Source organism: Xiphophorus hellerii, chromosome 9 (genome assembly GCF_003331165.1).
Source record: "Xiphophorus hellerii strain 12219 chromosome 9, Xiphophorus_hellerii-4.1, whole genome shotgun sequence".
In the NCBI taxonomy this organism is placed as follows: domain Eukaryota; kingdom Metazoa; phylum Chordata; class Actinopteri; order Cyprinodontiformes; family Poeciliidae; genus Xiphophorus; species Xiphophorus hellerii.
The window spans coordinates 17,268,245-17,289,923 of NC_045680.1; the positions used below are offsets into that span (position 1 = coordinate 17,268,245).

General features: G+C 38.8%; 1 protein-coding gene across 2 annotated transcripts in view; it reads left to right on the forward strand.

The window, feature by feature from the left end:
* glis1b (GLIS family zinc finger 1b) overlaps positions 1–21,679 on the forward strand; it is an 88,356-nt gene that overhangs the window by 64,158 nt on the left and 2,519 nt on the right. The window contains exons 6-10 of one of the 2 annotated variants that reach the window (XM_032571027.1): positions 231–341; positions 5,694–5,835; positions 9,757–9,931; positions 20,627–20,763; positions 21,460–21,615. In XM_032571027.1, the coding sequence (XP_032426918.1) occupies positions 231–341; positions 5,694–5,835; positions 9,757–9,931; positions 20,627–20,763; positions 21,460–21,615 (721 nt within the window). The remainder of the gene's footprint in view (positions 1–230; positions 342–5,693; positions 5,836–9,756; positions 9,932–20,626; positions 20,764–21,459; positions 21,616–21,679) is intronic. The other variant, XM_032571028.1, reaches the window with a different exon arrangement.

Sequence of the window (21,679 nt, forward strand, 5' to 3'; positions counted from 1 at the left end):
CTTTTTTCTTCAACTTGTGTGTCTGTCTCAGCTAAAAGGTAGGACTCTACATTTTCTCTAACAAATTTAAATTGTACTATTTTAATGTATTTCTAGAATTTCAGTTCTTAAATTTTCCTTTAGCTTTCTTTCCTTTTTACCTATATATTTATGTTTTAAACAAAAATATATCTAAATGTATAAGATTTGGAAAAATATTGTGATGTTAAATATTTTTTCTGTTCCTTTAGAAACCATATGCATGTCAGATCTCGGGCTGCACCAAGCGCTACACGGATCCCAGTTCTCTACGCAAACACGTCAAAATCCACTCAGCCAAAGAGCAGCAGGTGCATAAGAAGGTAAGAGACTTTCATTGTGGGTAAACCAGGACAAGTATGTATGTCCGAGTAGTGAGATGGAATCATGTACTTCACCCCAAAATTATTCCTCTGCCGATTTAGATTTAAAATGATATTAATTTAACCAAGAAGTTTTATTCTAGTAGGAAATTAGACAGGTGTCTCTCAAAAGATAATTGCATGATTGGAAAAAAGTCTAAATTTTGTTCAAAGGGATTATTAGTTTTAGTTACATTTTATTCAATGGCATGTCAAAAATTATTAATAACATTTGCATTAATTGGGGGAAAAATCTGTTTTGACATCACAAAAATGAAAACATTATTGCAATGGCTTACAACCATATTACATGTTTGACTGGTATTTCAGTGTTTTGTCTTGGCCATGAGCTCCGAGGGTTTAAGGTTGCAAGGCCTCCTGCTGGTTATTTTTCAGATTTGGCTGACTATCTGAGCTACTCCAAAACATTAATAATATTCCCATTCACTAGAAATGTGTTAGTAAAATTAAGAGATTGTTTTAAAGCTAAATCTTTCGGGGTTACCAATAATTTTGAACTAAACTAGGTATTGCATTTTTGCAATATCTGATTCAGCGTCTACTATTTGTAATCACAACACACCTAATTTTGTTGTGCACTCTTTTCAAGAAAATGCACAATAATTAATCAAACGTTACTTCTACAAACAGTGAAATGTTGTTGGTACAATTAGAGAGAAAGTTATCACATACTGATTTGATAGTCAATGTATGGTATATTTATTTTTACCATAAATCTAAATATGCTTTGATAATGGTAAAACTAATTACTGTAAAGATTCCCAACATTTTTGATGAGCCATTAAACAAGCAGGCTGTACATGAAGCTCATTTGTAACAATAATAATGATCTCATAGGTTAGGGTTAGGAATCGTGGCTTCATGATGCAGTCATCCGATCACCAGCTGAGAGGAATTTGCGTTCTTGTGGTTTGAAAGTCATCAAAGTTTATACGAGCAAATTTCCTGTGAGTTGTCACATGCAGTTTAAATAAAGTGGAAATAGTCACTTCTTTATGGCCTCTTTGATTCGAGAATCTAGCTGACGTGGTCGGGCTGCTGCAGGGTTAGTGGTAATCCTGTAAATCTGCTGGATCCTCCACATAGAAACTCTTACTCATTCCGGCTTTCTGGCTACCTGGACGACCAAAGCCCTTTGAACCAGGTGACTCAGTCAGAGTGGACGACTCGATCTAGGAAGCCTCCGGTGGTTTTGTGATGTTATGAGAACATAAAATTCCATTGGATTACCAGGATTATTTTAACGGTATTCCAATCAGGTTTTCTTGTCCCTGATAGAAAACATCAGGAATTTATCGACAGTGTCCTAATCTGTTGAAATATTAAAATTACTCAAATAATTACCACATGGGTGGCTTTAATTTTAGTTAAATAAACGCTCTACATTTCTGTAGTATTGTGTATATTCACACATCAGTGATATTTGCATCTCCATTTCTCTTAACAACCACAGATGTTTTGTTCCAACCTGAGTTAATATACTAATGCTTAATTCATTTGTTTCTAAACACATGGAGAGGTAAGCTAACATTAGCATACATATGCTCTGTTTTAGAATTACTTGTTGATAATTTGGCTCTCAATGTATCCTAATTAATTATGTCCAGACAACACTTCAGCTGCAGCTGGTCTCTCTCGTCTCCCTTTTATTTCTTCGAAAGCAGAAATAAATTAAAGTCTGCGTTGGTGAATTTTTTTTGCTATAGTTACAACTTTCATGGTCGTTTTAGTGACTCTATATAAGCTATAAAGTCTGGTTGCTGTATGAGAATGATTGATTATAGATTTAGTGCTCCAAAAACACGATGGCGGTCTCTCTCTCTCCCACACTTAGTCACTTACAAGACCTTTGTCGACAGCTCAACGTCTGCCGATTTAATGGCCCTATGGTGATGTTTTGAGCTCAAATGCTTTCATCAGACAAACATTAAGTGACATCATTTATAAAATTTATTCAAATTTGGCCAATTATTGATCTTAGCTTTTAAAATTCTGATACAACTTCTGTTTTATGGAGATATTAAATGACATATATATATTCTTTGAATCAAATCAGACCTTGACGTTATCCCCTCTTGTAGTTATTTTGGATTTCAGTTGGACATTCACCCTTTAGAGCAGAAGTCGTCATATCCAGGCCTCAGGGGCTGGAGTCCTGCAACTCTAATGGTCCCACACACCTGAATCAAATGGCTGATTTTCCTCTACAGTCAAGTTCTGATTATGACCTCGTACCTAAAAGTTGCAGGACACCGATCCTCAAAGCCTGGAGTTGAAGACTCCTGCTTTAGAGTAAGACCAGAAAAACAGAAAAGATTCACAGAAAATTATAGTTCTGTGAATCTAATTTTCACAGTTAGATGCAATTAGATCTTTAGTAAAGTAGTAGAAACATCTCACAAACAGACCAAGTAAAGATAATTCTGGAAAGTTTGCTGCTACATAGACAGAGTGGTGTCTGAACATGAAAAAAATCAGAATTTTATGATTTTAGCTGTGCATTTGAAGTTGAAGAACAACTTTAATGATTTTTAAAAACTAGCTGTACAAGTTTGCATCTATTGTACTTTTTTCAACGTACACAATCTCAAATATGTGCATATACCACAGATAATGTTTGAAAATTTTTCACAAAACAAGTTATAGAGAAACTATGTACCTCTGTTAGACATAAACAGGGGCCTGGCATAATTGTGTTTTGATATTTGGTAGTTCCTCTTTTTAGAATTTGCATCGATCATTTAAATTGGTTTGTTTCCAGGCAAAGAAACTTTTGAACATAGTCAACAAACTTCCAGTGGGTTTAAGGTTGTGAGTGGTCATCCCGATGCTTAATGGAATAAAAAGGTTGGACATCCCCAATGGGATCATTGCCCTTTTTTAACATGCAATTTTGTCCAAGTTTCATACACAAAACTTTAGTTTCAAGATGAAGTTGACGCTGCCTCTAAATGCATGACAGTTGCTCAGCTACATATTTAAGTAAAGCTCCTAAATTTAGGAGCAGGGCCTTATTTCTTAATTGTCCCACTGCACTGATATAAAATTTGCTTCACTGTGGACAGTGGTGTCGCAACATCTTCCCGCTTAGCCTTGAGCCTTGGTGGTTTCTGGCCTGTTCTTAAACACCATCACCAATTTCCATCCGTCTTTGGCTGAGAATTTGGGTCAGATATTTGAACTTTGGACAGAGTTGGATATTCCAACAAAACACACACAGATCCAAACTAGTCAAGGAAGGCTTTGTGAATGACCACCCCGATGAATGAATTGTTCTTAAAAGTCACGGTCATACCAGGAAACCAACTTAAGTGCAGTCCACAAATTCTGATGAAATGTTGAATCACTTGGTCCTGTTTAGATGGGCTTTTTCTACAGGTTAAGTGTCTTTGGAAATAATTTCCCCTCTCAGTAGATCAGGTCGACCACGTTTCATCGCATTTATGTTCTGAAAGTTCATTCTTTCCCTGCCTGGAAGTGGCTAAATAACAGAGAGAAAGAGCTCATTGTTGTGGAGAGGGTTGGATAGCGGCAGGCTGGATGATGTGTTCCTCTGCTTTACGTCGTAAAAGGGGAAACACATGTGTGCTTGTAGCGTTGTTAATAAGCTGTAGTGCAGAATGCCCCAGCGGCCTAGATGTTATGGACAAATGTCAAACAAACACTCTTACTCCACTGTTGGAGTTGGCCCAGAAAAGCAAACTGTTGAGAGTGTCGCTGTGGAGAAAACAGAGCCTCAATTACACGTGATGAATGGTTTGCAGGACACTCATAATAATCCCCAGGAGGACCCATGTGTACACATTTACTGACACACAGAATGAAACCAAACATGGAGGATGCCAGCTGTAAAACTGTTAAGATAAACCATATTTAAAATGTTATGAAATCTCTTATGGGAACACCAAAAATCTAACAAAAAGCAGATATAAAATTACTGCCCACTTGGCTCCTTGTCGATGGTTTCTGTCGGATAAACAAATCATTTAGAGTAGAGGTCTTAATGATGCAGATAAAGGATGCTTCCAGCCACAAAATCAAAATGTGGAACTGATTTTTGTAGTGGAGCAGAAACTGGAGTTAACGATAGACAATGATGAGACTTGGTGGTTTAAATTTTTCTTTTTTTTTAAGAAATTGCTTCACAAACTTCATTATATCTGCCCACCTGAAAGCATTTGCTCCAGCATGTGTTGAAAACTATTTTTAATTGCATCGAAATTACAAAATATTTAGAAAAGAGCTTTCTAATAAAACGATACAGGTTAGGTTGAAGTTATCAAATATTTTTCATTCAACACAGTATGTTGATACAGATAATACTAGTCAGCTGATGCACAGTTCTGTGTTTTCCAAAGCTTCCCAGGTATATATTCTCATATCTGTTTTGTATGCAATGCAGTAGGAATACACATGGCTATAAGTAAATTCTGCTCCAGCAGTGCTGTTCCACACATCTCGTACCACAGAAAGCTTTTTTTGGACATTTCTACAGTTTTGGAGTTGCCACTTAATTGCCATAAATACCACACTTCTACAAAAACGAATGATGCTCTGGTGTCACAGGAAGACGGAAAAGTGATGTTTCTTAATTTCATGCTACGCTCTGCAATCTGCAGCAATGAAGATTTATATATCACAGTATCCCAAATGCTTGAAGTTTTCTGATTAGTTCAGTGAACAGTTGTTTGACCTCTTGGGGTCACCAATAGACTTTCCAACCGTCACCACGAACATACTGTATTCTGTACTCACATTTAACACCCTTCATCCCAGTAATCACATGCTATTGAAAATGGGTTCGCATCATAAACAGTAGACTTTGTGTACAGGGCAGGGAGGGATGTTTCATAAACCTCTCTTCAATTATTCACACTTATACCCATGTTTTTAGATACAGTAAAATACGATGTCAAAATAAGACAAAAGCAGAATTAAACAACTAATTTTGTGTTATATTGAGTACTGTGATAACATTTTCTGCTGTGATGTGTTGTCAGTAACCACAGTTAAGGTAAGCAATGAAAGATAACAAAAAAAAATCTGTGGTTAAAACCGAGATCAATTACCCATAAATAGTCAAGGACATCAAGAATAAAGGAAATTGCCTTTCCTTTTTCTTTTCAATACAGACAACACAAATGTATTTTCTCAATCATTTATCAACATTAACAACACAATCTCATTCTGGTGAAACTAAAGATTTTTTTTAAAAGAATGTGTAACCTTTAATTTGTGAAATATGACATAATATCTATAATTTTTCTAATCATTTCCTGTTGTGTTCCTCAGCTGCGGCCCTGCCCGCACCTGGAGCAGGATGTCCTTAGCGACTGTCTCTCCATGCAGCAGCTGCAGAGCTCCAGCTCCTCGCATCAGATCTACAACGGCAAAGATGTTCGTTCCCCTGCACTCTGTCCAGACATCTTCACAGGTACACAGACGGCAGAGTAACACCTTGCCTATGAAGGCACTAACTCATGCTAAGGAAACAAATCCCTGATTATTTGTTGCTTTTAATGGAGCATTTGAAGATGATTAATTAAATGAATTTTAACACACTTTTTATTGTCTTGTTCTAGTTAGAAGATGTGCCATCATTAGAGATGGTTAAACACGCTCTTTCTTTATTTTCCTGTCGTCAGAACTGAGAAAAAGAAGTTTATTTACAGAAGCTTTCCATGGAGGCTGACGAGAACAGACATCAGGTCACTTTGCCATCTCCCTGTCGCTGTACTTTTACTTGTTTTCTGCATTGTGATTGATCCCAACCAGTCAGCTGTATGACAAGGAGTCCATTTCTGTGGAGAATGCAATAAATGTTGAAATGTTGTCCAAAAAAAATCAGCCTCTGAGAGGAAAACTGAGTTGCTCTGTATTTGTTCCACAGAGTACTCCATGTCTTTGTTTATAACTGCATTCAATCTTTCTTCTTCCTGATGTTTGACTAAAATCTGCATACTTTAAACTGATTGCTGAAGGTTCTCCAAATTCTGACTTGAATAACTGGGCAGCAAAGGCACTTATATGGTGTTCTGTGTTTGCAGAGTTTGACTGACAATTGACAGCTTCTTCAATTGCAATCATCCTCACTTTCTCTACAGCCACTGAATCTAGACAGATTTTTTAAGTGCCTGCCATGCAATGTTTAGTCCGGGACAACATGCAATCCTTGTCAAAGACTAAAACTTGATCCCCCAACCAAATGTTTTATATTCTTGTCAACTTCTTGTCATGAATGAAAACATTCTTTCATTTCTTCCAATCAAATCAAATATTTGTGGCCAGTTGACCTGCAACAGTGACACTGGGGCTTATGAAGACTAATGATAGCAGCGCATTTCAATGTATTTTATAGCACAACACAAATGGCTGTAAAATTGTAAAATGGAAATAAAATAAAATACTCTTTAGAAATGTTTTATAAAGAAAAGTATGAAGGGTTTGGAATCAGCTGCTTGATTTGTAAAATGCTTACAGTGCTTTCGATTACTTACATATTATTTCCGATCAACAGTTGAGCATTTACACCGTGCTTAAGTCTTAAAAAGAAAATGTTGCAACATCACAGTCGAGCTTGATTTGTGTTTCATTGCAGTCACGTTATCCTTGCTGCTTATCATGTAGTGCAAAAGACTGCAAACAGGAGGTTTATGTAGGCTTGTAAGGTCTTTAAATGTCCATTTTTCTGCTTGACATATTTGGCTCCCTTTAAAAGCGAACATCACAGTGGACTGAGTGAGCAAGAGAAATAAATGGATTACAGCAATCTAGGAGACACAAAAGAGATGCCCCGCAGCTTCCGTTTATGGACACATCTGTCCCTGTTTTCTGCTTGTAGTTCGTCCAGGCTCCCTGTTGTTTTCGGTTATTGCTGCTGGATCTGCTCTGACATCAGTGAACGCTCAACTTTTCCCTGAATGTCAAACAGAGTTTTGGCTCTTAAACTGCTGCTCCTTTCCGTCGTCTTTAGGTTGATGCTGCTCGTTCTCATGCTTTAACAGGTTTAAAGGCCTCCAAGGGGCTTCCTCGTAAGCAAGCACCAAATTAGGCACTACTTAGTGCAGCAAAGATGTTGCAGCCTTGTGGTTTGGATTGAGGATTCCAATTTACACGAGTTTCACTTTGTTTGATGGCTTATAGGAAGCATGAAAGAAATGGGGCAGGGTTGGCAGGTATCCAGTCATTAACATTTGCAGGGCAGAAAGTGAGTCATGGTTCCAGTAAGAGTTAAACGTGCTTTCCTGTTAGCTGATTATAAGTCTGCACCTATTTACATGTCTGCAGTGGGGCTTACGAGAAACCCCTCTGTGCTTTATAGGGGATGATTATGGTGTTCCCTGATATACCTGCGTCGACTTATCAGAGCTGAGAATAGAGGTTGACATATTCTGATTGTATAGCTGCAGAGACTTGCATCAGTATACAGCGTCTATGTATTTTATTGGGCTGACATGATTTTGGAATGTGAGGAAAGGTATTCATGGATTTTTTTTTATAAATCTGAAAAGTGTGGCATGCATATTTGCTATGGCCCCTTTACTCTGGTACCCTGAAATAAAATTCAGTGCAACATTGCCCTCAAAACTCATCTTTTTAGTTAATATTATTCACTTTTGAGTGATGCAATCTCACTGTAAGGGCATCTTTTCTGCGAAGGTTTCTGAAGTTTGTCCACATAGTTCAACAATATGTCCAGGGCGTAAGGTGAAAGCCCACAATATGCATCAACCTGGTAACACCTGGACAGTGGCACCATCATGCTGTGGGGATGCTGTTCTTCTGCAGGGACAGTGAAGCTGTTCATAGCTGATGAGCAGACGAAAAGAAATAAAAACAAGGAAGAAAGCTGTTTGAGGCTGCACAAGAATGAAACTGGTATCAAGGCTCATCTTCCAGCAGGATAACGACTAAACAAATGGAATGCAGTTACAAAGTATATATGCCTACAATGCATTTGAGTTATTTTCAAAAGACTTTGAAAAAAATAATCATGTTGTTTTCCTCAGTTTGCAGTTTTCTGCTTTATATGAATTGACGAAAAAGATGTGAAGTTTAACTCTTAGTCGCACACGGTGGCATATGTTCAGCGCTCCTTGAAAAACTTGCATAGTAAATGGTTCTTTGCTCAACTAAAAACCAAAAAATTATAAAACTTTGGCAATTAGAGATTTTATTTGTCCAATCTTTTGCCTGTGTGAAAGCAATTGATGAGTCTAGAGGTAAAAACGTTGAAGGTTTGTGACTTATTATTAATGAATCATGTGTAGCATCAGATCTGTCTGCAAAAACCGAGAGCGTTTTTTTTTTTTTCTTCCCTTCATCTTCTCCTTTGCTTCAATTTCTGTTGCAGTTTAACTATTCCAGACAGTTACTGCTCACTTACTGACTGCCATGAAAGAAATCACAGTAGATTTACAGTCACAGGAGAGAAAGAATTGATCAAGTTGATTCAATGCTAACTAGATTTGTTGTCAGGAATGGGAAGTTCTGGGCCGAATGGGCCTCTAGAGGAACACTTCTTCTAAGTTGATGAAATTGAACTGCTGGAAAATTATTGTTTTTGAAAGCTTAGAAGCAGCGGAGCAGATTTGTAGGAAGAATTGTCTGTGTAAATCTTAGACGTATGCACAAAGCGGTAAGAAATGAAAAGCAATTTTGGAGAAAATATGCTGAGACACAAATGGCCAAAACTTGATGGTTCCAGCTTCTATGTTTTATCCTTCAAACTCAACACCTTCGGGCTTAAAATTTCTAGCCAGAGCAAACAAGAAGATTTCAAGATGTCACCTTGGGATTTTGAAACTGGGCAAGAGTCGTTTACGGGAGAAAAATATCAAGAGAAATTTGATATTGACAGTTTAAAGCTTGTGGAATGATTTGCACTTAACAACACTTTTCCTCTTGAAATAGAAGAAAAGCTGGCACCACGGAGCCTGGGAATGAAATAACGGTTCCCCCTAACACTACTGTGCCAAAAACTATAAATTAAATAACCTTAAAGCAGAGCGTTTCTAAATGAAACATTTTGACATTTTCGTTTGGTAACTTTTACAAAGTTCTACTTTTCATGCTCACTGTTCGAACATATGTTCTAATTTAGCTGATTATTGGATAATGAGAAAAAGCTTAACCAGGCCAAGTTCCTGTGGCAGCACAAACAATGTACCTTAAATTACAAACAGCACAAACAAAGAACATTTTCTTCTACAAAGCACAGTGATTGGATGTAGGTTGTCAAAACAAAACCCTGTAACCATGAAATGGCTTTTAATTTGCTCAAAGGAATAGACTGTGCGCAGAACCCTGGAGTTTATCTGGCACGTTTACTGAATTAGCTTTGTTTGTCTTTCAGGCCTGTACGCTGGCTCCAGCAACCCCCATCAGAGCGCCTCGGTGGAGCTCCTCTCCCATGCCCCCAACCCTGCCTCCGTCACAGACCTGCCCTCCCGACAGCACCGGCTGGATCGGGACCTCGGCAGCCCTCATCACCTGTCCCCTCTGGCATCCCTGGATGGCGCAAGGGACGGGTGAGTCCTCGCCCCCTCACGTCCCGCTGTTTGTTTCGCTGGATGCGAAACAAACAGCTTGTAGATGTAGAAATGCGTCACACTCGCTCAATATGGGTCACTGTAAGGGATTAGAGAATTATAAATGTGTCATCGGGGTGGGAAGCACAAACATTAATCTGTTAAAAAACTGAGCTTGTCCTGAATAATGAGGGGAAAAAAATACAAAAAAACATAATCTCGTCAGTATCCTGTCATATGACCAAAACTGACTCACTTTCCATGTACTAAAACTAGTCACATTGCGAAGAAAAAAAAAAGAAAAGTCAAATTGAGTCAAACCTTTGAACATACATGCAGGCAACATCAAAAAAGAAACCTACTTTGTCATAGACAGTCCAAGATTGTATGAAGTCCAAATCATTTCATGTAGTGACACACTTCCTGAAAACCTGATCTCCCACCAGCTAACTCAGTTACAGTTCAATAGTGAAGCGACAACTAATAGTCCAACTCAATTTGTTTTGCTTGATGTCAGTTCTATGTGAAATTGACTTTGTTTGAGTTTTATATAAAGTTATTGCTATTCCCTCCTCAAAACTTACCTGAACTGTTGCCTTGATTTTTTCCTTGAATCTCCCATAGCAGCCATGGCTGAGTGATCACTCCCACAAAGTGTCACCTATTTCCACACACAGCTTCTTCCTGCCTCCCCTATTCATCTCCTCCAGACTAGCCGTAGCAATTAACAAACACCTGGTGAAAAGCAAGGCTGCTGTACAGCTCAATGTACAAACTACGTCTGAGTCCACCCTTCCTAAAAATAGTTTAAAGTCATGCTTGAGATATACACATTTTTTTAACAACTAAAGGTCACATACTGTAGTTACTTGACTATGACATAACCAAGTAATAGCATAACTTGGTTACAGCAAGTTATGCTAAGTTATTGGTTCTAACTTGCTTTAAAGTAGTAAAACACTGCCTGTAATAACTGTTGTCTCTTGCACACAGTGTGACGTCGCCTCTGCTCCTATTATAAATACTTGATGGCTGCTTACAGCCGCAAGGATAAAAAACATTTTAATTTTAATGTTGTTCTATCTAGTCTGCATATAAACAACTACGAATTGACAAAATGGAACTGAAGCTCAAACACAAGTAGTAGGACTCAATATAAATTCTTAAAATGACCATTAACATGCATACCTCTGGTGCAGTTGTCCACTGTGTGCATTCAAATCCTTTTGGGATCGCAAAGACCTATTTTGCCCTGAACCTGCTCTGTAGTTTGTGTCCGCAATAGTTTATTACACAACAGCCTTGCATCATTTGTGAGGCTATCTGCCTGCAAATAGCCTCACAAATACGTAGGATCAGCAACACTTTGTAAACTCCCTCCATCGCTACACTTTTCGCCCTCTGCTTCCTTTGTCTTTCACATATTACTCATCCTGAATCCAGGCCGAACCCGCTTGGAGCACGTTGGGCCAAAGCCTCGTGGTCCTGCTGAGACAACCACTTGGCTTTCGTCCTGGAAACAAAGTTCATAACCTCTAAGAACACCCCTCCTGGGAAGAGGGATAGCTCTGGTCACCACAAGGTCAGCGTTGACGCACGACCAGCTCTGTTTTGGGGCGGACCCAGTTTATGCTTGCATGAGAGTGAACTGTCAAGCACTGTGACGTATCATCTGGTTTTTCCTCAGCTGTGCCTTTCTGGATAATCCTGCCATAGGGTGCATATTGTTCTGTTCTCCTGCAGGTATTCATCTTTATTTTGTTCATAATGCTGCTATTCATCAAGCTCAGTTAAATGACATTAAATAAAACAATAACTTGCATTTTATTACGGTATCACAAAAGGTGATGGGTCTTTGTCATAGTCTAAAATAGAAGCATATGGGTTTTGTTTCAAAAAGGTATTGGAACATTCCTATACATACAAGCCACTTTATTAGGTACATCTGTTCAATTGATCATAAACACAACTAAGCCAGCAGCCAGCCAATCACAAGGCAGTATGTTGAATTACTGACAAGATGACTGGCAGAAGTTCAAACTAAGCTTCAGAATAGAAATTATTTAATCAGCTGTTAGTGGTATGCAGTATGGTCTGGGTATTTCAGAAGCTGTTGACGTTCTTGGATTAAAAGTCACAGATGTAATATCTCTTAGGTCAACAGAACTGCAAAAATGAGAAAATACCCTGTTGTTGTGGAATTAAATGCTTTGTTCCTGTCACAGGAGAATGGGTTGACTTGTTCAAGACGATAAAAAGACAAATAACTACTCAGTATAACAAAGGCATGTCAAATACTATCTCTCATTTCACAGCACACCCTAAAGCAGATAACACTAGGTGTGTAAACAACATAAGAGCATGGATTCACCCGGTTTAGGCTGGTGGAAGTGGTATTATGGTGTAACAGATATTTTCTTAACACACTTTTGAGCCCCTTGGGACCAATTGAGTATTTTGAAATACCACAACCTACCTGATTATTGCTGCTTGCCATGCCTTTATCTTCATCGTAACCACAGTGAACCACATCTTCTGATGGCTACTTCCAACAGGATTGTGCAGCATGTTAGAAAAGTCAGATCATCTCAAACTGGTTCCTTGAACATGACAAGTAGTGCAATGTAATTTAATGGCCTCATCCTTCCAGCTCTCAATCCATTAGAGCATATTTGGGATATGGATGAGCAGGAGATTCACAGCATACATGTGCTGTTGATAAATCTGCAGCATCTGTGTGATGCCATCATGTAAATAAGGACCATAATCTCTGAGGAAACTTTTCCAAACCTTATTGCATTTTTCCCACAACAAATTAGGGCGGTTCTAAAGACAAAAGAAGGCCCATTCCAGAAGTAGAAAAGTGTACCTAATAAAGTGAACAATAACTGTATGTGTAATATTGTTATTCCAGCTTTGATTCAGATCATTTGTTCTGCTTTACATTACGCAGATAATACAAAAAACCTGCAGAAGTTCAACTATGATGCAGAAGGATGCTCCACCCTCCTTTCTCTTGTACCTGTTTTGCTCAGCATGTTTCCTATTAGAGATGATGATTTCCCCAGAGAGCAGAATAATGGAACCCGGGTGTTTTCAGAGAGCTGAGCGTGAACTGCACAAAGAAACCAGAGAGAAAACTTTTTTTTTTTTCAAAAATATTGGGAAACGCTGGGTTTGGGTCGTAAAATATCTTGCAAAAGACATTGCTTCACAAACGCGTTGTTTCTTTAACTTAAGTGATCCACACTTTGAGTGTCTCAGGTTCAATCTTTTTCTTACATGTGTATTGTTTGCACTTACATGTGTGTAGTTGCATGTGGAAGGTGAGTTTACATGTAGTAGTCCAGGAAACGCGCAAGACCGCTTGTGATTGTGGGCGACAGCAGACCTCTTAGCATCCAGTACAACCATCGTGGTGAGGCAGGCGTGGCGTAAAACTTGGAACAGCCTGGAAGCATCTGGAAGGTGGTGTGTTGTTTCAAGCTTTGAAAGTAGGAGGAGAACGCTGTCAAAATTACGTTGCGGTTTCTGCAGCTCTTTTCTCAACAGCATGCACAATTACCATTGCGAGGACAGTGAGAAGGACCTGAGTAAGAGGATACTGAGTTACACAGGAGGAGTGACATATTGGATTTGAGACTTTGGTCTTGTTGTTTTGGGTTTCTTGATGAGGAACATGTGATCATGGTCATGTTTGTGTGGGAGAAGCCCCCTTTATTCTTATGTTTAACCTAAATCCCCAAGTAGGTAATCTAACTTGTTCACTTGGATCTTGGTGTCTGTTTTTTATCGTGCACATATTTCAGATGTGCTGACAAGATTGCAGCAATTTCCACATTACCAGATTTAGTCAGATCTAGATATTTAACCCACAACACACACACGCTATGTCATTCTTATCTCATGATCACACAGCATAGATGGTGGGCGGGTTGAGGAGTTGAAAAGCGAGCGACCTGCATAAGACGTCTACTTACATTTGTCAGAAGATGGAGCATTGATGTACATATAAAGCCTCGGGTATTTGGCCTGCTGCCAAGGTCAATATCAGCCCCGGCACTTGTTTTTCCCAAAAGGTTTTGGAGGACATTAAACATTTTGAGAAAATTATCAAACTTAACCTGCCTCTTGTGTGGCAGCCTCTGACCTCCTGGTTAAATGTGTTTACTCTGGCTCAAATGACTCATTTAGACAGTTTTACTTAGTCAATACAAGAGTCATTTTTCTAAGGCTAATATTAAGATTACGCTGGTCAGAATGGATTTGGCAGTCGGCGTGGGCCAATCATTGGGCCGGCTGTTGAAGAGATCGGTGGTAAATGTTGTGATTCACTGCTGCAGCCATATGTGGTTATATAATTGCAGGATGGAGAGGACGGGGGGAACTACCTTCACCTGCGTATTGATATTAGAGCCCCTCTGTAAATATTAGTCTGAGGCGGTTTGATACCTAGGCAGTGACTGACACGGGCTAATTGAATTAAAGTGGCAGCATAGAGCTACATTAAGTCCCTTTTCTGAAGGGAGTCCTTTATAAGCCTTCACTGACTGTTTTCCAGCCATTATCTTCACAAAGATCCTGAAAAGGAGATTCAGCATTACAAACCAAAATGGAAAACATTTTTCGAGGTCACTAATGGCAGTATGTGGTCTGTCGCTCATTTTGTGGTCTGCAGTTAATGCCAGGTTTGTTCCTGGGATCAAGATATAAGGAGGTTTTTAAGTCATGTTTTCAAAACCTGTAGAAATAAAAGACTAGAAAACAAAACAAATTCATATGTTTATAGCAGTTTTCAAGTAAACATACCTTTTTTAAGGTACAATGTACATTTGTGTTCTACTTATTGTAAAGTAATACAAGAGCAACCAGAGAAAAACATTATCCTCAAAACTCCTTTAAACAATCTTATGGGAGCAGAAATAAAAGAGACAGGCAGCTATGACGTGCTTATAAAGACACTATACACTGTAAAAAAATAAAATAAAATTCCAAAAGGGCACTTTTTTCCAGAGAAAAGGGCATGCAGTCTAGCACCACCTAGTGTTTATTCCTGTTGGACACTGACAAACAGCTGACAGAAAGAATACGTTTTACTCTTTTCCCATTCCCTACAAGAAATGACAAATTGGCTGGTTTGAAGAAATATTGTCAGAAAAAACAGCGCGAAGAAAACATCCATCAGTCTTATTAAGATAACATTTACAAAACTGCAGCTGACGGAGCAGCTTTAACTAAATTAATCTGATATTATTAGCTTGTTATGCCCTAGTTACTGCAAAAGCAGAATGCTAATAGGTAAAATATTCAGCTCAATGAATTTCTGCTTAAATCTATTTATATACATCAAAATACTAACAGATTCCAGATTCAATTAACTATGCAGAAAGCTTACTCAAGAAAGACTCAGGCAGCTTACTGGCAGCTTTTTGAAATAATGGAAATTATTAAAGATGGATACTTTGACACTCTTTCTCTGTAACTATAACCAGAACCCTGATGGAGCTCAGGACATTCTTCTATTCTTCAGTCCTGTAGGGTTGGCTTAGCTTTAGCTTAGCTTCAGGCAGAATCCCATTGTCTTCTCCAAGGCAGTGTTTTAATTCTCTAACCAGAAACAGAAATGCTCCCAACAATATGTGCCAAAGAAGCCTTTGTCATCCATCAGCGGGGCTTAAAGGCTGGCTACAAAGAAGGACATGAGAGGGAGATTGAGGTCTGATCCCAAGTCCCTAGAGGGACAGTTAGGTTAGCTGCAAGTGAACGAAGACGAACGAGGAGCAGTGCAGAACAGTTCATGAATCTTCAGGCTTCCTTTTAATGAGACTCTTTGTGATGTTTATGAACAGCAGTTTAGATGTCTGCACCTGGATAACGAAATACAAGTGTTCTGGCTTTTTTTCTTATTTTGCTGAGAAAATCTAATGAACAGAGGTGTAGAAGGTGCTTAGGGGGATGTTCCGTTTAGTTTTAAAGTTTTAAAGTCCCCAGTATTTGTCCCCATTTGCACTCTTGAGCTGAGCACACACTTAGCAGGCCATTGTCAGGGTTTCTACACAGGCTTGGAAAGTGAGGACTTTGGTTTAAGTATTTTATAGGTTTGGATACAGATACAGGAACACAAGATACAAAGGAAATGTTTGGATTTTCAATGTTACTACAAGGAAAATAGCTGTATCCATCAATCAATACATCGTTAATCAGCAGTCCACCCATCCATGTCAATCTGTCTTTCAAATGTCCATCGGTCCTATTGTTATTTTTGCTGATTTTCTTTTTTTTGCCCGAATACTGTAGAAGTTTGTATAATTCTGAGAATTATTTTTTTTTTTGATTAACATAAACAATGACTCACAGATTGAGAAATTTGCCAATTTGTGCCTGGAAAATTATAAAACGTTGACCTAGAAAAGGTGTAGCAGCCATGCATTAGACGTTTCGTACTCTGGACTTTCTCTGCTTTTATGAAATATTGGCCATCAAATGCAATATTTTCCATTTCATTCATCTGCCAACTCCAGATTGAACAAATCCTAAGGCCAGTAATCAGATTGCTTTGTCATCCCAAGAGGACTGGAGTGGAGTGTAGAAAAAAAAAAAAAAAACAGAGTTGTACAGGACGATCAGTGAGAATGAATTTGAGGCGATAGATGAATGTGACACATAAAAGATTTTCCTCATACCTGGAGCCTGAAATGTTTTTAGGCCAGCCAAACAAGCAAAATCAGGGCACGGAGCAGCTGGCAGTGATTAGCTTGTGATTCACTTTAGCTGCACATAGAGGCAGCTTGTAAAAATATGAACAGTATAACTGTTTCCTGAGTTTGCGCTGACAGCAGCTCCCAGGGGAACACTGCTCTCTGCAGGAACACATGGCTGTACTCTGGGACTGTGCCAACACATGAATTAGTAAAGATTGCTAACAGCTAGCTTCTTCTGGGCTGCAGTCGGACAAGTTGCCACACAAGCATCCTCAGTTTGTGATGCACAAGAAGTCAAATGTAATGTTTCCTGATGTCATTTTAACTTTTGGAAAGCAAAAGGAAAGCAAATTGTTTAAATTCTCCGCAACTGTGCTTTGTATGAAAAACATTTTGAGTTCCCAGTGCTGTAACCAGTTTTAGTTTCTGTCAAACAGAATAGCTAACCTCTCCAAGTATTTGTGGCAAAATTATATAAGTAGGAATTCTGTAAGGTTTGTTAGATTTTCATTGATCATTTATACAAAAAGATATGTAAATATACATAGTTCCCACCATATTTTAACAAATATTGTATCCAAAAAATGTCAGACATCAAATCTAAATATATTTTCTTATTCCTATTATTTGCTGAAAGGAAGATAAATTGTCTCATTTTCTAACTTTTGTAAAAAATTATGAGGTTTGTGTATATTTTCTTGACTTGCTTTTTAAACTGTAAAGTTTTGATCAAATGTTTTAACTATCCTTCAACAAGCTTCTCACAGTAAATAGATTGAGTTTTGCCCTACTCCTGATAGAACTGAGTCAGGTTTGTTGGTTGATTTGCTCATATAAAGTTATGCCTGAATATACAGGGCTTTGGGAGGTACACAGCAAAGCATTAATTTTGTTGCCTTTAAATCACTTTGTAGCTAATATTTGGTAATTGTCAAGTTGGAAAACCCATTTGTGCCCAAGCTTTAACTTTCTGGCTATTCTCAAGACGTTGCTTAAATGTGTCAGCCCAGTATTCTTTCCTTATGATGATATCTTATGAGGTGCTCAACTCCCTCTTGCAGTAAAACACTCATGCAACATGATGCTGCCATCTCTATTCTCCACAGTGGGGATTGTTTTCTTAGGATTAGACGCTTTCCCTTTTTTCCCCTCTGAATGTAAAGGTCATTACGGCCAAACAGCTCAATTTTAGTTTAATCATATAACAGGACAAGTCTCCAGAAATAACATCTTTGTCCCGGTGTGCATTAGCAAAGTGGAATCTAGCTTTTTGTGATGCTTCAGACAAATGGCTTCTTCTTTGCTGAGCTGCCTGGTAGCCCATGTCATTAAAGGATTTGTTTCACTGTGGATAATGTCAGTCTCTTAACCATCTTCAGACAGCATTTCTGAGATGCTGCAGTAAAACAATTTTTTTTTTTATAATAAAATCATTCTAATGAAGTATTTTAATTTAATCACAACTTTGACCTAAATTAGTTAAAGAATGAAAATAGACTTCATTATTTGATAGAAATTATTTAATGGACCATACTAACAATATAGTTTCGACATGTCAAATTTGTACTTAGAATAACTACCTAATTATTTTGTGAAACTGAGTTAAAAATTAAATTAAAGGAAATGTATTTGCACTTGTCTAGCTGGATGTCTGATTGATCTTTCATTAAATCTACAGGTCTTAAAAAACTGACAACATAAAGGAGCAAAAGCGTGACCTTAGAAAATAGCCACAACCTTTCCTAAAAATATTTACAGGTTTACAAAGATCTCTGTTGATAGAAGGTAAATACGGTGAGCCTCAAGCTAAATTTTCCGGCTGTTAAAAATAGATCCAGTATTGGCAGCAAAGACTTAAAGTTGCTTCTCCTGCAGTTTGACACTACCCTCTCCCTTCGCCATCCAAATGTCCTGCTCAGACCCCTGCCAGCGCCTGAGTGCTGGGTGGGACGGCCTTCGTGCACAGAGCAGTAGGTCATGCAGTGAGCTCCAGCCAGGCCAGCAAATGAACAGTCATCTGAGGGTTCAGCCGCCTGGAGCAACGCTCTGTCATCACGTTCGTACAGAGCTTACTGCAAACCATATGCCTCTGCAGCGCTGCGGCACGTAGTAACACGGCAGCAGTTTATGTGTTGGCATTCCTGATATGCAGTCGTAAGTAGCTGCTGAATTTACTCATTTTAAAGGCATGTCTGTTACCTCCGAGTCTGGACTTGAGCTTATTTCATTAACTGAATGTCAACTGTTTAACATCAACTTATTTACAGTAGTTGATTGTTCTGAGTTGTAGGCAAACTTTGTTTTGCACGACTGATACTGCAGCATCCTCAGAGTATGCAAGGTTTTTTTTTTTAGGCTTGTAGATACAAATTAGTACTGCTGAAAATCTGTCAATAAAGATGTACTCTTTAGTTTTAGAAATATTTTTCATTTTACTTAATTTGTAAAATGAAAAATATTTTACAATGACTTGATAAATAAGATTTTATAGCTGATGCTTACACAGTTATCTTCAAACTTATGCCATGTTTAGAATGGTTTTTAAAAGTTTAGTGTAAAATATGGAAAGATTATTTTTTCTTAAGTAATTCAATTTAAAATGTGAAACTTGTGGTACAGATTAAATGATCATTTTTAATACATAAGTGTTAGATTATGGCCTGTACCATCATAGGGAAGACTTTATCAAAGACAAAAAATGTCTGACAAAGAAGCTGGGTGTCACAAAGTGCTGTAACCACGGATACAAATGGAAAGTTATGTGGAAGAAAATTGTTTAAAAAATCTGACAAATAGTGATAACAGCAGCCTTAAATGGATTTTGAAGCAAAGTACATTCAAAAATTTGTGAAATTCCCAAGGATTAGACTGCAGCAGTAGTAAATGCTTCAATTGGTCACCATACAGAGATGTTTCCAGCATATGATCTGAAACTGTCGCACTTCTTGTGCTAAGCCACTGTTGCCCCCGATATGATGCCAGAGGCCTTAGAGCCATGTCATCTGCTGGAGTTGGTCCAGTGTATTTTATCAAGTCCAAAGTCAGCACTGGCATCCGGGAGACTTTAAAGCACTCTATACTATACTTTGCTGACAGATTTTATGGAGATGCCGATTTCTTTTTCCAGCAGGATTTGTCACCTCTGTGTACAGCCAAAAGTACCCAGACCTGGTTTTATGACCATTTTATCACAGTGCTGAATTGCCCAAAAAACTCACCAAACCAAAACACCATGGAGAAATTATGGAGTGAACGGAAATAAACAGTGGAAATATGTCACGGTGTGTAATTTATATTTGCATTAATTTCACTTTTTTGAACATAACTGAATTAGATTATTATTATTATTTTTTGCAATTCCTCTAAAAAAAAAAAAACATTTCCGCTTCCAGCACAGTCTGGGCTTTTCTCCCTTTGACTTGGATTGCCTCCGATAGATTTTTTTTTACCAGGGAATATTGTTGATTTTGTTTAATATGCTCTTGGAGACATGAATCTAGAAATCATGACTACTGCAGTCATAAATGTGTGTGTGTGTGTGTGGGGGTGTGGGTGGGTGTGTGTGTGTGTGTGTGTGCGTGGGTGTGGGTGTGTGCGTGTGTGTGTGCGTGTGTTGGGGTGTGTGGGGGGGTGCGGGGGGAGTGGGCGGGTGTGTGTGGAGGTGTGTGTGTGTGTGTGTGTTCTCTTAAATGATGTTTGTTGACCTAAAGACCATAATACTTGGTAGAAATAGGATTATGTGTGGGTAACCTAAATTTCCACATGCTTGGACAGCTTACTTCCCTGTGAGTGTGTTTGGATCAGGAACTGTTCTGCTGGGTTTGTCAAATCATGTGGCGTACTCAGTCCAACATGTAGCTCCTGCTTTGGCTAAGATGTCATAAAGGCACAAAGCATTTTATTGGAGATTTCTGAGACTCTCAGGAATTATGCAGTTGCAGATCAGAGGACATCAGTGGTTTGATGTCCTCTGTGTTTTGTTTTTTTGTCCCAGCAGGCTGTCAGGCCCCCTCCTGTCTCCTGGCATGAAGGCAACAGGAACTCCACCTCCTCTTTCACAGGAGAAACAACATGCTCACCCTCACCACAAGCCCTACCCACATTACCACCATCAGCAACCTGCCACTGACGGTAAAGCTAACAAAAAGATTCTGAATTTGTTACAGAAATTCCGTTGTTTTCTAATGCTATCTGTGCTATAACAGGGTTAGCCGACAAGATAACTAAAATTGTGAACACAGCAATGATTTTCAAATGCAAATCACATCAGTAGATTCACATCAAAGGCCCTTATTGAGAGGAAGTTGTGTCTGTCAGAGCACTGTTAAGGTAAAAACAAACAAAAAAAAGATTAGAGTTGGGAGAACCACATGCCGGAACCCTATGACCATCGCTAGATTGGCCAACAAACTGCTGGTTCATGCATTCGGCCGTCTCAGCTGTCACTCTGGAGCCTTTTCCCCCAAATGTCCTAAACACTGTTTTTCCTGTAAAGATCTCCACACGGCTGCCTCTGTAACCACGCTGCGGTCGGGGAGTTGCGTAAAAGTGCTCCAGGAAAGGCTTCTTTCCCATTATCAAGACTCCTGCGGTTGATTCCGAGTATGAGCTGAGGCTGCGGGGACAAATGCAGCACAGTATAAGGCTGGCAGAGTTAGCAGAGCACAAATATAGCATTGTCATAATGTGAGATCCACATTAGGTTTGAGCCGGATGGGGCAGACATTAGAACCAATCAGAGGTACAGTGAATGCTGGTGGCAGCTGATCAAGTGTGGCTTCTATAATTTTCTCTACTCTCCTCCACATCCCGCCTTCATTTCTTTAGAATACCAAGCCAGCTTTCAGAGCTGCTTCCATTTTGGAGACTCCTACAGGATGGAGCAGACGGTCAGCGGTGTCCACGTCCCAGGAGATGCTCATAACTACTCCTCCCATCAGCACAATGGCTTTCACCTGCCCACCAACAACACTGGACCTACAGGTAAAAAAAAAAATTATATTTTTTCCACTAATCTTCATACCAGGAGTGAAAATGTGCTCTTAAA